Genomic DNA, 16,749 nt, shown 5'->3' with positions numbered 1-16,749 from the left:
GTTCAATCCCTGGGCTGGGTTAAAAACTGCTAGTGGGTTTTTTGTTAGGAAATTCTTAATAACAGCTCGGAAATTGTCGTTGGTTACCCCGAGTCTTTGAAAGCAAGTTAAGCCGTCGATATTTGTTATAATCGATAATACATGATAATAATCGTTGAATTGGCGTGGTGGGTCTATGATCTAAAACATTTCCCATGAGAGAGGAGGAATACGGTGAGAATGATGATGATCTTACAAATATAATTAAATATGGTTTATTCTTTGAAAATAAGAGAAGTGAAGGCTTTGAAGTGCAATGGAAAACAAAAAATTCATCCAAATAACAAATTTTACGAGATGCTGGCGTCTTTGTCGAGATTACGAACGAGGATTAAAGAATGGGGCAAGCACAAAAGGTTCAAAGAGGTTAAAGTGCATCCGCGGTCTGACAACGGACAAACTTACAAAGAAGGCAAGATAAAATTAGATGGCATACTCTGGAAATAACATTCATTGTATTATGATTTATACTCGTAAAAAAGTTTAAGATTAAAACTACAAGGTAGAGCCAACATTATAGCGGCATGTTGGTGCCTATATTCATGTAGGGAAATCTGGGATTTCAAGATATACAGATCTTTTCTCTAGATATACAGTTTTGAGGAGCAATATTATTTTTGTAAGCCTATTCATTAACTTTTGGACTAACAACTAAATATAACATGAAGGACTAGATATATGTTTATGATAAAATACTTTGGTATGAATTTGTCTTGCCTACTTGCCTAGATAAGTTATTCGTTTTGAATTGATACTGTGAGATACTCATGATTATTATAACATATGTATTTAAATAAATTCCTGATATATATATATACACATATATTATATAAGATATTTTTTTCAGAATTAGGACTCAAATTCCTTTTTTAATTTAGGTATTTGATATCTTTACGGACGGACTACCAAATAAGCTTTTCCATGTGATCTTTTATATCAAGCAATGTGTTTTGCTACGGTTTATTAAAAGTTTCTTTCAGCGGAGTTTGGCCTAAATGTTGGCCCCAACCTGTGTTGACACGGTTTACCACTCCTATGATTGATCGTACACAACGGGAACCAATTAAACTTGTCCACTACACTGGAAGCCGTATAATTTGATAAGATTAATTTGACAACTGCTGTTTGAGATGACAAATTGGAGTTGTAGTAAATAAAATAGACATTGTGAATTTCTTGGAAGAAATGGAAACTTATCCTAGCGGTATGGGGTGGATTCTTACTGCTCCTCTCATAGCGAAATGCCATTTTACCTATATTCGTTGTACCTGATAGTATACATTTCTGTGAAAACGTGACGTTAAACTTTGATTTGAAAACCCCTCTTTTAGGTTCTTTTTTTGAAGATTTTCTCCAACCTTACATCTTTCTTGTTGGGAGTGAGTTACGTCCTACATGTATCTCATATATGGTTGCAACTTGGGAGAAGTTTCTTCCAACCACAATGACAGGCCTGGTTTTGCGTGAATAACTAAGAGGTCAGCGGAGTTGGCTGCGTCGGGAAATGTTTGTTTGAAATTCTTGGTTGCCTTTGTTGCTTACGTCGATCTTAATATAAGATCAATCAAAAACAGTGTTGATTAGTCTTTCAAAATGTATAGCTTCCTATCGATTGCTTTTAATTGGCCGTTAATTTAATCACCCTTTAGAAACTTCAGATTATATCACGAAATGTCCTTAAAATTGTGTTCCGATGCGATTCTTTATAATCATTCACTCGAATTGTTATTTAAATGTTATAAATGTATGCGGAGTCGTTTCTTTATAATAATAAAATCATTTATTAAAATATTTAATTAAAAAGCTCTCCTTGATAAATAAATTGTTTCATTTTAAGTTTCCTTCGTGTATGCAAATAAATATTAAACTCGTTAAATGAAACTGTTCCTTAGTGTATAATAATAGCACTCTATATTTATAACCATGCAGCTTCCTCATAACGCAAGATATTAGGTTGCGATGGATGCTTATTTATTTAGTAAATATTTCTCGTGTGTTTTAGGCGTGGTTTCATTTAAAAGGGTGCGTCTCGGGTGTACAGAGTAATGGTACTCCGGGGACAGGCTTGGAGAATTTCTACACGATGCGACAAATGTGGACTGGAATCTTGCACCGTTAGGGTTTCTTCTTTATCAGCTTAGCGTTTGCCGTTGTCTTTCCCACATACGAGCCTGATGATTTTTTAGGGATGAATATCTAATTCATCCCCTGAAAATGACTTCTGTTTTTTAAGTAAAGATTTAACTTCCTAAATATTTTATAACTTTAAATTCGAAAACGTATAATCCTTCACCCCATTTCAACCTTGATGACTACTTTCGCATAATTATTTAACCCAGTTTCAACATTTATGAGTTATAACCTGTTTTCCTACTCTTTTGTTTCGGACATAGTAATCTTTGACCCCATTAGACCTCAAATCTGATGAATTTTAATACAGCTGATATTATGGTTGTCACCGCGTATTTTTTAGTGAAAACTTTGTTCTGTCATGTCGCTGATATAATTTATTCCAGGAGAGAGTTGTGGAACAAAAACGCTTCATTATCATAGAAATGTTAGCACTCTTTTGTCACCAAAAAGCTTAAGTAGATTTGCAGAGATTTGAGCATCATTACATGCACATACCTAGCTAGCTACCCATGTATTATGTAAATATCTACCATGTCTATACGTTGATAGAACGTTCATCGCACGACTAATGAGCACGGAGGTTGTTGTATAAAATATTGCTTGCGTAAACTATTCACCAAGCACTTCTATGCTCATAATTTGTAAATACATAAGTGTTGGTAGTCAGAGTAGGCATATTTTAACCACCTTAAAAACAAAGAGATTAATAATTTGGTGCGTGTGATTTCTTGACTTTATTAATTCACTAGCCAATTTCGATGATAAATATCAACCCATTTCCAAAGAAAGCCTAACCTTTATTTTTAACTTTTTATTTTTTTAACATATAATATTTTAAAGTTACTAACTTTAAATTATTTAATAAGATTTATTTTTTTATTTTTTCTTCATTCAATTTAGGTACCTACGTACTATGATATCATTAACCTCAATTGCATAATAATTGTAATAGCAAACTGGGGGTTCAGATTATCTACTTAATAAAATAATATGGTGGTAATAGCCTATTGGCTGGTAGCCTAATTGTTAGGTATTGGACACCGAGTTTGATCCCCAGTTCGGGGTTTTAATTTGTATGAAACTGAACTAAATGTGAGTGCAACCGCGATTAAATGTTTTTTATTAATTTACTACTATTTGTTTTCACTAACCTACACCGATGTAAGCGATAAAAAAGTAAGGGTATTTAGTCAAGCAAAGATACTTAGTTATTATTTGGAGTATAGTGAAGAGGCTCGGGTGATTTAACAGTTACGCAACGCTCTGCAACGTATGCATGCTCAGGTTCTACATCTTAAGTCCTATGAGAGAGCTTTGATAATTATCGATGTACAATACAATCAGATTTATTTTTACTTAACACGCGTGATTTCGCGGGCCATTTCGTCTGTGTTATTACAGCTTAGAAATAGAATTATTATGAGTCAAAACATGGTCTAGTTATCGGAACCGTGTCCTTTATACCTACACGATTCTGCTGTTAGCATGAAACACCATGGTCTTGTACTCAAATATCTGACGATTTATTTTCGTTTGTCGCCACTAAAAGGCTTCTGAGGTTGATGGCTCTAATTTGGACAAACGTTGGTGCCATTTTGCGATGACACGGTTCATCACTTCCGTAATTGATAGCGGACAGTGAGAACCAATTAAAACTGTCCGCCCACGTTGATGTAATATCGTGGAGTGTGCATACAATTCACGATGTGGAAATATTCTATGGCCAACAACTGATATCCGAATGACGTAGACATTTCATATGAGACCTCATTAAAAAGCAATTTGAAAGCTAAAACAAACCAAATAAACAAATATAAACACTAATTTCTTCACTTTAACAAAAATACTCAATGACTCATCATGAAAGCTACCAAAAAACTTGAAATTTATAAAGAAGATTACTTCTAGGACGGACATAGGTATCGGCTTAGGAAGGGATTTACAATGATTCGCTCACGTAGAAACATAGGTAACAACTGCGACACAAATGGTTTTGTTTATCCCATAGGAACAATTTATTCTCAATTTGTTTAAGGATTTTTCCAATCATATGTAACAAATACCTAAACAGGCACATTTGCATTTATCTACATCATTAACCTCAATGCACAGAAGACAAGACGCCTGGTGACACAGATTTTGGCGCTACCTGATGTTTCATATTTGTTCCAAATAAAGAAATGACAGAACATAAAAATTTAAGTACAATTTCGAATGTCTTATAACTTTTTGTGCCAGGATTAGTCAACCGCGAGGAAAAGTAAACAGGCGGTGTAAAACCGTTGTGCAGTTTTAATAAAATCGATATTTTTGGTACCGTTTAAACGTTATTTCAACTTTGTCTCAGAAGGCTTGAGTGACTTTGCACTCAGCGCGCCAGACCACAGATAATTCAGATATTATAAACTTCTAAATTCAATAAGCCGCCGCCGAGGCCAACCCGCTTACCAGTGCGCTCGGAAGGTCATGAATGAGGCGAGTGATAAGATATTTAAGTTTATAATGTTTTTTGTTTACAGGTTGGAGTAGATTGCCAAATGAAATTGCGTAGGTGAGGGCGCAAGGCGGGCGTTGCGCCCAGCCTGCGCCCGCCCATGGCACCAGCATTCCGCCTCAGGTAAGAACGTATTATTAGTAAAACTCAAACCAACGCTTTCCTGCATTTCCAGTGCTGCAGTGGCGACCAATCTTAATACCGTGATTGGTGGTTAGTTTCATCCCACAACGTGTTATTCCGAGGCCTTTCCACACAATATACCATGTGTAACCGCTTGGCATTGTCCACCTGCATTTATACTTGTTTTCCTCAGCTCCTAAGGGTAGTAACGTGATGTTAATATATCGCAAACTAGCCGCGCCCCGCGGTATCACCCGCGGACCGTGTAAGTTGCGATTACGTGGGAATAGCGGGATTTAAAGTGACAGCTGTGTACGTATGTAAGTATTACATATATAAGTCATCATCATCAGTAGCCAATGGGCATACAATGCTGAACATAGGCCTCTTTCAGCTTTTTCCATTTTCGGCTTTCCTCATCCAGTCGATGCCTGCCACTTTTCGCAGGCGCTCCCCCTAGTTGGGGGGCGCCCAAAACTCCTTTTACCGACAAGCGGTCTCCACCTTGAGGACCTTTCGACTCCATGGTCCATCGGTTTTCCGACAAACGTGAACAGCCCACTGCCACTTTAGTATGCTAGCCCGAAGGGCTATGTCAGTTACTTTCGTTCTTTGGAAAATCACTTCATTACGGATCTTATCCCTCAAAGAAATACCAAGCATACTTCTTCCAAGAGTACGCTGAGCGACTTATAGTTTGTGAATCAGCCTCGCTGTCAGTATACACGTTTCGGCACCGTAAGTCATGACTGGCAGGACGCACTGATCGAAAACTTATAAAAGGACATAATTTTAATGTATAATAGTTTTCTCGGCACATGCAATTTAGGCGTTTTTTTGCTACTTTGGGTTATATTATTGCAATTTTCATAAAGGTGATTACATCAGGCTAATTTAGGTATGGTAAAAAATCGGTCTAGTAGTTTCAGAGCCTAATGGGTACAAAGACACCAAAGATACTTTAATTTTTTTATATTATAAGTTTAGATTACTTTCTTTACTCAAGAATTGCGCTATACAAGACACGCAGGAAAAAAATTACAATCCGATTCGGATTGGACGTTGTAGATAGTCTTAGCTTTACAGTAAGGATCAATAAATGTTGAGATCGTAGTTATTGTTAAAAAAGACGTACGATATTTTAAGTGATGATCATTATTTTGTCTTGGTACCAGCTGTGTCTGTGGTAGTACTGTGTTTTTTGCTGATTTTTCAAATTTAACGAACACACATACACAAAAGACGTAGCGGTGTTATATAGATGCAAAATAACGCGGGTGTCATCCAGCTAACGCGACCCACAAAGGCGTGCATTATTTCAGACGCCCCCTCGTTAGTTGAGAGCTTTCATCTTGCGGTATGAAAGTAACGAGCTGCTACATGGTTTCGGTTAAAACACTAATAGTTGGCGGAAGAGAGATTTATCCTTTGTATTTAAGATGAAATTGCTGCAAGAATAATAAATAAATAATGTATCCAAATTTATTGGAGATATTTTACAGTCGTTATTTCGACCAAAAATAAATAGTACATCTTCTGCTATTATTATCTTTAATATGTTTATGCCGTGCACACGTTACGTTTTTGAAAAAAATAAACTTAGGTATGTTTTTATAAAAATGAGCAGTGGCGTGCATACAGGGTATGCACGGGGTATGCAGATGATATAAAAATTTAAGGATAGGCATTGTAAGGGTTATAGAAAGCCTACCTTTAAGTATTTAGATTTTCTTCATTTTATATCATCTGCATATCTGTGCATACCCCCTATGCACGCCACTGTAAATGATCATCATAATTCAGAAAGATGGACATCCACTGCTGCTGGAATGTGCCGCTTGTGTACAATAACTGTCTGCATCCTAATCTCTTGTTGTCGTCTGTGCACCTATTAGGAAGGTCAACTGACGCTGGGTTAGCCGTGCAAGGTCGCAGTTCTACGCTATGTGCCCAATGTAAGTAAGCTGAAGTGGCTTTGCCAAATCAGCGACTCGTTGATAAATGTCGTTAACTCTAGCGCTTCTACGGATCTCCTCGTTTGAGATAAGCAGTGCTGGTTTACCATTACAGTACCTTGGGACCTCAGTATCCGTCGATCAATCGAATTACGTGGCGAACCTATTGACACTTTAGCTTCAAATCTTATCAAGCTTAGGAAGCTTTGGTTTTTCTTCAAAATGTTCTCAGATCTGATTTGGTCACGTAGAGATATTACGAGGATAGCCCTATCTAACGCTTTCTGAGTGACTTTCAGTTTTCTCATGTTCAATGAGGCACATAGTTAACGACGTTGTTTCGAAGCCATTAGTCATCATAATATATAAGCTACTCACACATTTTATAGACAAGCTGCCCACGGCTCCGACCGAGGCTAACTGTTAATAGCCTAATAAAGCGGTGGTAGCCTAGAGGTTAGGACTTTTTCCGCAATTTCGGGGAGGTCGAGCTCGAATCCCAGCACGCACCACTATCATTAAAATTATTTCTAAGTTATGTGCGTTTTATGGAATTAGAATATCACTTGCTTCAACGGTGAAGAAAAACATCGTGAGGGAACCTGCATGCTTGAGAGTTCTCTATAATGTTCTCGCGGGCGTGTGGAGTCTACCAATCCGCACTGGGCCAGCGTGGTGGTCTATGGCCTAAACTTTTCTCATGTGTGGGAGGCCCGTCCCCTACAGTGGGCTGGTAATGGGTGGATGTCATGATGATGAAATTTTCGGATTCAAAAATTCCATGTTCATGTCCATCTCCGTGATGCAGTCTATCTCTGTACTAAATTACGTTAAGATTGGTACAGCGTTTGCAGCATATACTACAACACAAATGTTATGACGAATCCCTTAGGAACCCTGGGATAAAAAGTATCCTTTATCCCGTCTTCGGGATTCGTGCTATCTCTGTGCCAAATTTCATTTAGAGGATTTCATGCAGTGGTTGAGGCGATTAAAGGTAAAGGACAAAACAAACAGAGCCACTTCAACAACATCTTTAGTGAAAGTATGGACGCGGAATTGTTTCTGCTTGTAATTTATGTTTCATCAATATCTTAACCGATAGTTTTGAAAGATACAAATCCAGTTTTCCCTCGGAAAGTAATTAGTATCTACGGGATTTACTTAAACATCTGTATTTTATAAGTAATTTAAGATTTGCTTAACCGTTGAAGCGATCTTCCACAAAATTTGGTACAAATATATATTGTATCCTTAAAACACTTTTAAAAGCCAAGTAAACTAGCGGTTCCCACAAAAAAAAAAAAACTGAAATAGATGTAGACCAAGGCAGAGAAAACAGTGAAATGAAATTCTAGATACAAGATGCGAAGATAGACATTCTAAACTAGAGCACATTGTTATTACAAACACACGACTTAAAAAATGTTGAATGTAGAATGTTTTTTACGGCTAGCTACCGCGGTCTCGGTCTTGAATCTCCTGCTTGTATAATAAATGCACATTAATTTTCCGCGGTTACTGAACCTTCCGTTGTTGTGTCCGTACAAATTTCACGCAGAAATCGCAACTGGGTTTAAAGCGAATCCATAATACTAAATATATATAAATGCAAAAGTGTATTTGTTTGTTACCAGTGTTCGTATTATTACACATATAAAGCTTACCCTGGACAAAGATTAAGGATACATTTTATTCTGTAGCACCAGATTACCAGGGTATTAACAAAACTGGTACTAAACCCGTTCAGGACTCATACAGAATACTTTTGAGACCAGGAAAATTAGCGGCACCCACGGGAATATTAGAACCAAAAAAAAATAATCACGGGCAACAGCATGTGTAAACAATATTCCACAGCCCTGTATTTAGTGGAACACTAAATTTTAGCACTATATTTAACGGGCTAATCTAAGATGTGTTTTGTATTTTTTTTTTTCATTGAGTATCAGAGTATCAGAGTTTTGAAGAGTAACTTGTATATTCATCATCTAGATGTAGTGCGGATGTCAGAGTTGAGACTTTCGGTTCTAATACAGGTTAGCAGCCTTTTGCGATTATTTTCACATCTTATTGATAATAATCAGGATATTTTACTCTGAGAGGCGCAAAGTTAAATTAGGCAAAGTGGCTGAGCTAAAACCCCTGAAACAATTTTACTTTTAATCGAACTATTTTCCTCAAGTCCTAGCAGAATTTGCTGGCGAATAGACGATACAAGCCGTTGTATAACGATACTCACTATTAGGTACCAATATTCTTGTGAAATATTTCCTGCTAGCTTTTTTGAGTTAAAGTTTTATTGATAGATTCTAAAAAGAACAGAGAATTCATTATTAGGTATGAAGTGCTTTACGCTTGCGTCCGGTCGCCACATCTTTGCACTCTGGCTTGTATTATAAATGTACTTTAATGAGCTGTGGTTCCAGACCCTTCCGTTCACGAATTCATACTGGTTTAATACATCAAAACTACTGTTTTTCAGCAAATGTGGAGCTATTAAAAAGTAGGTTGTAGGCTGCATGAGTAGGTGTGCAGGGATAAGGTAACTGAAAAAAAAATTGATTCCTAAGTTATCGTCCTCCAGTAATATACCAGATATTACCAAATTAGACTGCATACATTTTCTGAAAAATCATTGTTATATAATATGACTGAAAAATGGCCGATTTTGATGTATCTATCTTTTTTATATTACAGTCATACAATCCTACGACACTTATATCACGCCTTCTGAGCGGATGCTTACGTTCTAAACGATTGCATCATTATGATTATTTTAATGTCATTATTATATTAAATGCATACCTACACATAAATTTCATACGACTTTCAACTTTCTCTTTATCCTCCGAATGGTGGATTCTTAGAATCAAAGCCTATAGATCTTCTTGTTTTCGTCTACATTTGTGTGAATGCCCCCCAGCAATTAGTCTACGTGTTTAACTGCTTAATAGATTAGTCCGAGTAAAAAGATAAGTAGACAAAAAAAGTAAAATCGTGTATTTTTGTTATGTTAATAGTTGTGGTAAACCAATCGAGTTCAATCGGTAATCTTGTGTACGGCAATTTACGTATACAATTTATACATTAAACTACATATGCATATATGAGTTTTTATATTCCACCACAAGTTAGCACTTGACTCAAATTTCGCCTGGTGGTTAGTGATGGATGCAGTCCAAGATAAATATAAATAAATATACTACGACAATGCACACATCGCCATCTAGTTTTGTTTCCTGTTTTTAACTTCATCTTACAGTGTTTGCTTCGTTACAACAATAATATTATTGTAAACTTGCGAACCCGCACTTGTGTGTTTGTTTTTTTCAGATACGCATGCCGGTTTGCCAGTAATTGGGTTTACACTAAAACTTTATGTTTCTCAATTTTGTAGTTCCTAAGCTTGTTTCAGTGTATAATCTGTTGGTGAACCTAATAAATAAATAAATAGTCCCAAAGTAAGCGTAGCTTGTGTTATGGGTACTAAGATAACTGTTAATAATTTTATTAATAATATAACTACATAAATACTTAACTTATAGATAAACACCCAGACACAGAAAAACATTCATGTTCATCACACAAACATTTTCCAGTTGTGGGAATCGAACCCACGGCCTTGGACTCAGAAAGCAGGAGGCCCACTGCGCCAATCGGCCGTCGAAGATGGTAAAAGGCAAACCTATTAGAAACTATGATAGTTATATTTAACTGATCGGTTTTGTTAAATATAACTGTCATTGCGACAGGAAGCGGAGAAAGCGCACTGGATAGAAGCTCGACTTCAGTTACGAGTTCGAATCCCTGCACGCATCCCCTAACTATTCTATTTGCGATTTAAGTAACTAAAATATCACTTGCTTCAACGTTGAAGGAAAATGTCGTGAGGAAACCTGCAGGCCTGTGACTTCTCCTAAATGTTTTCAAAGGTGTGTGGACTACGGCCTTAACCTCTTTTCATTGTGGGAGGAGACCCGTGCTCTGTAGTAATAGGTTGATGTGTTGATGATGATGACGAATCGGTTCTGTAAGTGGCATCGTATCAGAACGATATTCCCCAATAAATAACGATTCATTTTGTCGGCAGGGTGGTAACTAGTCAGGACGTAAGCCAGACAAAATGAGATAGATTGTAATGATGTAAAATAAAACATTTTTATTTGTTATACAGATCCGTGGTGCGTTGGCTGGTAACGGCGCTGGCGTGGACCGTCCTATGCAAAGCCAGCCCCCAGGCTCTTACTTCTACTCTCGTGCCATCCTGCCCTACGCAGTGCATCTGCCTTTCACAATCGCAGGTATGGGCGTAAAACTAGTTATATTATAAAGTCATTAATAAATAAACTACGAAAATACACACATCGCCATCTAGACCCAAAGTATTCGTAGCTTGTGTTATGTGTACTAAGATGACTGATGAATATTTTAATAATTTTTATTCATAGATACTTATAACATACATATAAACACCCCGATACTGAAAAACATTAATTTTCATCACAAACAATTTCCAGTTGTGGGAATCGAACTTACGGCCTTGGACTGAATAAGCAGGGTTGCTGTTCACTGCGCCAATCGGCCGTAAACTATAAGTGTGCTGGTTACTTTACCCTTCTTTTACGCAGCAACGGCTTGATGTGATTATTGTCACAATAGTTTCAAGCTTGAATAATGCACTAGGCTGCTTTTCATCTCAGAAAAAAAAAAACCCTTTACTGGTAATAAAGCTAAAGTTTGTTTTTTTGTTTGAATGCGCTAATATCAGGAACTTCCAGTCGGATTGGAAGAATGGTTTTTCATTAAATAGCTCTTTGTCAAAGACTATATAAAACTTTTAAAATTTCATCCGCCTCTTTTTAATTTATGTCGGCAAAAATTGATATATAATAGGTTGACGAATAAAATTTCATATTTAACCAAAGTTTAAGGATTTGTAATAATTCATCCCAAAAAAAGAGAATTAGAGATAGAGAATGCAAGTTTATTTGTTAGCCATTGTTAGTTATTTTTTGATCCATACAAGTCCGATTTAAAAAAAAACTTTACACTGTATAGCCAAATTTTTGAGGAAGTCAGGCGGGCGATTCTACGCATTGGGTCGGGGTATATTATGTAGGAGAATGGAATACATTTTGTAAAGTTATCGGAGCTATACGCTGAAAAAGTTGCAGGAGATTGCTATTTATGATATAAATATCTTACTGAAAAAGATTGCTATTCTCTGGTCCCATAAACTATTTTTGTTCAAACGCTCACGCAATCGCTCTGATGCTGCGTAGAAAAAGGATACACCAACCAAAAAACTTGCTTTATTTCTAATATTAGTAGGAATTAACTAAACACTAAAACAAGAAATACCAATTTAACAAAACGTTTTGCTCATTTCTGTATCGCATCATTATTACGGGACGCCAGAGTCTGCAATCATTAGCTTCCCGGGGAATTTTATTCTTTACGATCGTAATTTCCGTTGGATTATAGACTGACACCACCTGGTGTCCGGGCCTAGAAATAAAAGCACCCCTTCAATCTATTTTTCAGCCGAGCCTCGTCGTAATGTAATAATTTCAGATACCTTACTACGAAATTGTTTACTCAGTGAATTGGTTTTTATTGAAAATAATAAAATAACAATAATTTTAAATACATACATAAGTATAATATATAGTTCATGTTTTTGAGAACAATGTAGAGAACTTAGACGTGCAGGTTTTCTCTCGATAAAGCCAGGGATATTTAGTTGTATACATTGAATACGCACACAAAAAAAACGTGCATATAGAGTATGTACAGGGTATGCATCATCTGCATACCCTGTACGTACTCTATATGCACGTGTTAGGAAATAGGGAATTACAGCACTTTATCTATGATAAACCCGATGATTATATTAAATATATCAACAAATAATAGTTTGTATACTCATTGATAATGTATTGAAAATAGAATAATGGACTTTAGTAGACTGTCAAATAAAAGTATAGGATCTATGGCGGGAGACGCGAGTTTGACAAGATAGATTGGCGGCAAAGAAAAGTGAGGACGGATTTAAATTAATGAATTGAGAATAGAAGATTAAGTAAAGTATTGTGGATAGAACGTTACAAATTGGGAATAGATGATTTATAATGGAAACGACATACTTAACGAAATATTGTTGTGGCAAAACAAGAGTCAATATACTGGTGATGGAGTTGAGATAAGTTGTTAAAAGTTGTTAGTAGGTACTATGGTTGTACCTGATGTAGCATCAGATAAGTATATCTCTTATATCCTTTGGGTTATTCAGGTATCATATATGGAGCCCTAGCATTATTTCCTACAGATAGCTTATGTAGCATAGGTTGCTCTATACAAACTATTATTTGTTGATATATTTAATATAATCATCGGGTTTATCATAGATAAAGTGCTGTAATTCCCTATTTCCTAACACACGCCACTGCTTATAATATCATACACAAAAATACTGTCTCGTAAAGGAGAGGAGAATAGTGCCCAAAAGTGACAAGTGATCAAATTATAAATTGGAAATGTAATATAAAGTTGTATAAAATTATATAGGTACGTACCTATAACGTGTATTTGCAATGAGCATACTATACCTCTGGCATTAAATCATTGTAGAAAGTCATAAATCGAAATCGCTATGAATTGGAAAGCAGCCACATTTTGCAAAATGTAGGTGTATTAAAATGATTATGTCTTAATATTTAATTTGAATACCAAAAAAATACTTTACTGCGGTCGGTGATAGCCTTGTTGTTAGGGCTTCGACTTCTGAACCGAGTGCCTGTGCTATACTACTGCTATACCCTCTACATACGCCATTATTATATGTATTCTCTGCTCTTTGTATGCGTAGTTTAAATGGTATCGGTTATTTGAGAAGATTAAGTCCGGACGAATTCAATCAAAATATGGGCATGAAACTGAGAGAGGGGGATTAATTTTATTGGCAAAACAAACAATACCGATGGGGCTTCAATTGTGATGGCGTTGGTCTTTCATTGCATTCATATACCAGAAGTACATATATGCTGTTATATATTCACAGCTCGGCCCATTAAAAAGAGAGCCGTTGTTTCCGTTTATCGGCAGGTTATTATAAACCTTTGCGTGCTCTTTATATGAGGGATTTAGTTAATTAAATTCTACGTTCTATTTGATTCCTAATAAAATGTATCATGTCTATTCGTATTCGTATTTACGTTCCAGGAATTACGTTGAGTGTACAACCGCTGGAAGTTATGAGTATAAATGAGAAAGTGTGTCTATTTGTTTTTTGTTTTCATTCGGCTCAAATACTGCCACGATCGTGACGAAATTTATATATTAAAGATTTCATACCGGAGACGAAAATAGGTAAAGGTAGTTTTATAGCGGAAAAAACATTAAAACAGATCGGGGAACATTCCCGCGGGATTTATTTAAATATTGATAGAAGGAAAAACCAAAAAAAAACACTTTCGCTTTAATAATAATTCTTGTCATCGCAGCCCGGATTGATATAGATGTTATATATTAATTAAATCAAACCAAGTGCAAATCTGTCTTGTCACTGTCAACATTTGAAACATTCAGTATTTGCACCCACTTTCTCACAACCGTTGAAGGAATATTTTCAAATAAGTAGGTAAATTTTCGTCGGGGTCCTGTAGGTGAACTATATAATGATTCATGTATTTTATTTTGTTGCAGGTCGTATGCAATAGCGCTACGCTCCGCGGTGTACCTTCGGCGTTGAGCTCCAGCGTGATGCAGTTATCCCTGTCACGAGCGGATTTGCGCGTCCTCCGGTCAGATGCTTTCGCCCATTTGCGACAGCTGCGACGTCTCTCACTTGACGCTTGCAACCTTACACGCATTCGCCCCTTTGCCTTCAGGGGTTTACCCCGTCTCAACGAGTTATATATACAACATACGCCGCTTGCGACAGTCGACGCATTCGCATTCGCTGCCCTCCAAAACATATCCTCGATAGTTCTAACGCATAACAGAATTGCGCAGATCGAGGGTTACGCGTTTGCGGGAACAAATTTTATAAATCTTATTTCTCTACGCAACAACCCAATCAAGCGAATCCTAGCACATGCATTCTCCGGCCTCAACGACGTCTCACAAATAGAGCTACCGTCCGGAATAAGGTCAATCGAACCGCAAGCGTTCGCGGGATTAGAAGGTGTCGGGGTGTTAGAACTGGCATATATGGACTTACCGGCACTTTTACAGGACACTTTTCATGGCTTGACTCGAGTAGGTCGTCTCGCACTTAGAGAATCGGACTTGGGAGTAATAAAAGTCGGCGCCTTTGATGGTTTACGACGAGTCGAGACTCTGGAGATGTGCAACAATAAGATTGATGGCGTCGAAGAGCTTTCGCTAATACATAATAACAGCGTCCATACTTTTAAATTAACTGGTAATCATATGCTAGAGACTCCGGAGGCGGTAGTGCTGGAAGTGGAGAATGTTGTTATTCGCGGCAACCACTTGCCCTGCGAGTGTGGACGCGATCCTTTGGCGAATCCGCTGGCGCTGACTGAGGATTTCGCGGAAGAGAATTTGTGTATATCTCCGCTTAAGATTCGTGGGCGTAGCTTAGCAAGTGCGGCGGGTGCGGCGTGTCGCGGGGAGGGAGGGGGCAGCGCGCGCGCACGTGCCTCGGCGGGCGCGTGCCCCGGACACGCGTTCACGCCGCGCCTGGCACTATCGTTTGCTGCGTTCGCTTTCCTCGCCAACAGCTAACCGCCCTCAGTGTTCAATTACCTATATTGTATGTGTCTGTAAATATTGTATCATAACTGAGTATAAATGCGAAATTTTACATTGAATGGGTCCTTTCATTCAGTATATGTTGGACCATAAATAAAATTTGCCTTTGGAATATTATAATTCTGTTTTATTTATTTGTCTTTTTGTCTGATGATTGGCGTAAGTCATCATCCTCACCCTATTAAGGTCTCATGTCCAACAGGCCTTCACTCCCATAGGAAAAACGGTTTTAGAGCATAGGCCACGTTGCTTCAATGCGAGTTAGCAGGCTTTAGCTGTTATCATGACGATTACCTAACAGTAAGTGGCAATAAACGAGACCGACAGCAAAACCTGCTCTTTGAGGAACAGGTGTGGACACCTGAAAATTCTTTAATGGAAAATACACAATACCAAACAATTTTCGGCCAGACCCGGGATTCGAACACAGGACCTCGTGGTCTATTGTTGAACATGCTAACCTTTATACCAACGAGACTGTTCATCTTGTGGTGAGCATGATTCGTATCTATCAAGATTACGGAAGTAAACTATCATAATCATCATCGCTATCAACCGATTACAGTACCACTACAGGGTACCTCCCAGAATCCCAGAATCAAAAGGGTTTCGGCCGTAGTCCACCACGCTGGCCAAGTGTTGATTGGTGGATTTCAAACTACTTTGAAAGCATTATGTAGAACTTTCAGTGCATGTTTTCCTTCGCCGTTAAAGCAAGTGATATTCAATAGCCTAAACGCATTAGGCTATTAAATATCGCGTTAGCGTTTAAGCTATGTAACTGCATCGGCCTGGCTATTACGTAAGTATACAACTACAACATGCTAATATTATAATGAGAAAGTTTGACAATCAAGAAATGATATTTATACGGGAAAGCTGTTGAATAAAGTTGCCCGCAAAATAAAAAAAATAGCATTTGTAGCCTATGCATGCTTTATAGCTTTACTTCTTTTGCTTGGTGCAATTTTGTATAAAAATTGTTTGCATCCTGGAGACAGCCATTAGATACATTTTATCCCTAGGAAAAAAGGGTTCAAACGGGACTTTAAAAAATCAAGTGTAACAAGGACGAAGTCGCGGTCAACAGCAATGCAATAATAAGATAAGGGTAACAAGGACGGAGTCAACAGCAATGCAATAATAAGATTTGCCATTTATTATTTCATAAACATACAATGTTAAAACATAACTAAATTTTCCTTAACTAATTTGTAATTTGCA

At 37.3% G+C, this 16,749-nt stretch overlaps 1 protein-coding gene across 1 annotated transcript; it reads left to right on the top strand.

Moving 5' to 3' along the window:
- The first annotated feature begins 336 nt into the window (after positions 1 to 336).
- Positions 337 to 15,498, top strand: LOC120623934 (chondroadherin-like). The gene is made up of 4 exons (XM_039890227.1): positions 337 to 451; positions 4,729 to 4,789; positions 10,922 to 11,048; positions 14,452 to 15,498. Exons 1-4 carry the CDS (start codon positions 337 to 339, stop codon positions 15,496 to 15,498), a joined length of 1,350 nt encoding a protein of 449 aa, XP_039746161.1.
- Positions 15,499 to 16,749: the final 1,251 nt, after the last annotated feature.

The sequence above is a fragment of the Pararge aegeria genome, chromosome 5 (genome assembly GCF_905163445.1).
Source record: "Pararge aegeria chromosome 5, ilParAegt1.1, whole genome shotgun sequence".
In the NCBI taxonomy this organism is placed as follows: domain Eukaryota; kingdom Metazoa; phylum Arthropoda; class Insecta; order Lepidoptera; family Nymphalidae; genus Pararge; species Pararge aegeria.
The sequence above is the reverse complement of the archived record's forward strand: the minus strand, read 5'-3'. Positions and strand labels throughout refer to the sequence as shown.

Bases quoted from the DNA above. Each gene is read 5' to 3' on its own strand.
- LOC120623934 (XM_039890227.1), top strand. From the start codon at position 337: ATGCTGGCGTCTTTGTCGAGATTACGAACGAGGATTAAAGAATGGGGC. The intron at 452-4,728 runs GCAAGATAAAAT...TGCGTAGGTGAG, and splicing joins CGGACAAACTTACAAAGAAG to GGCGCAAGGCGGGCGTTGCG. The intron at 4,790-10,921 runs GTAAGAACGTAT...TTTGTTATACAG, and splicing joins GCACCAGCATTCCGCCTCAG to ATCCGTGGTGCGTTGGCTGG.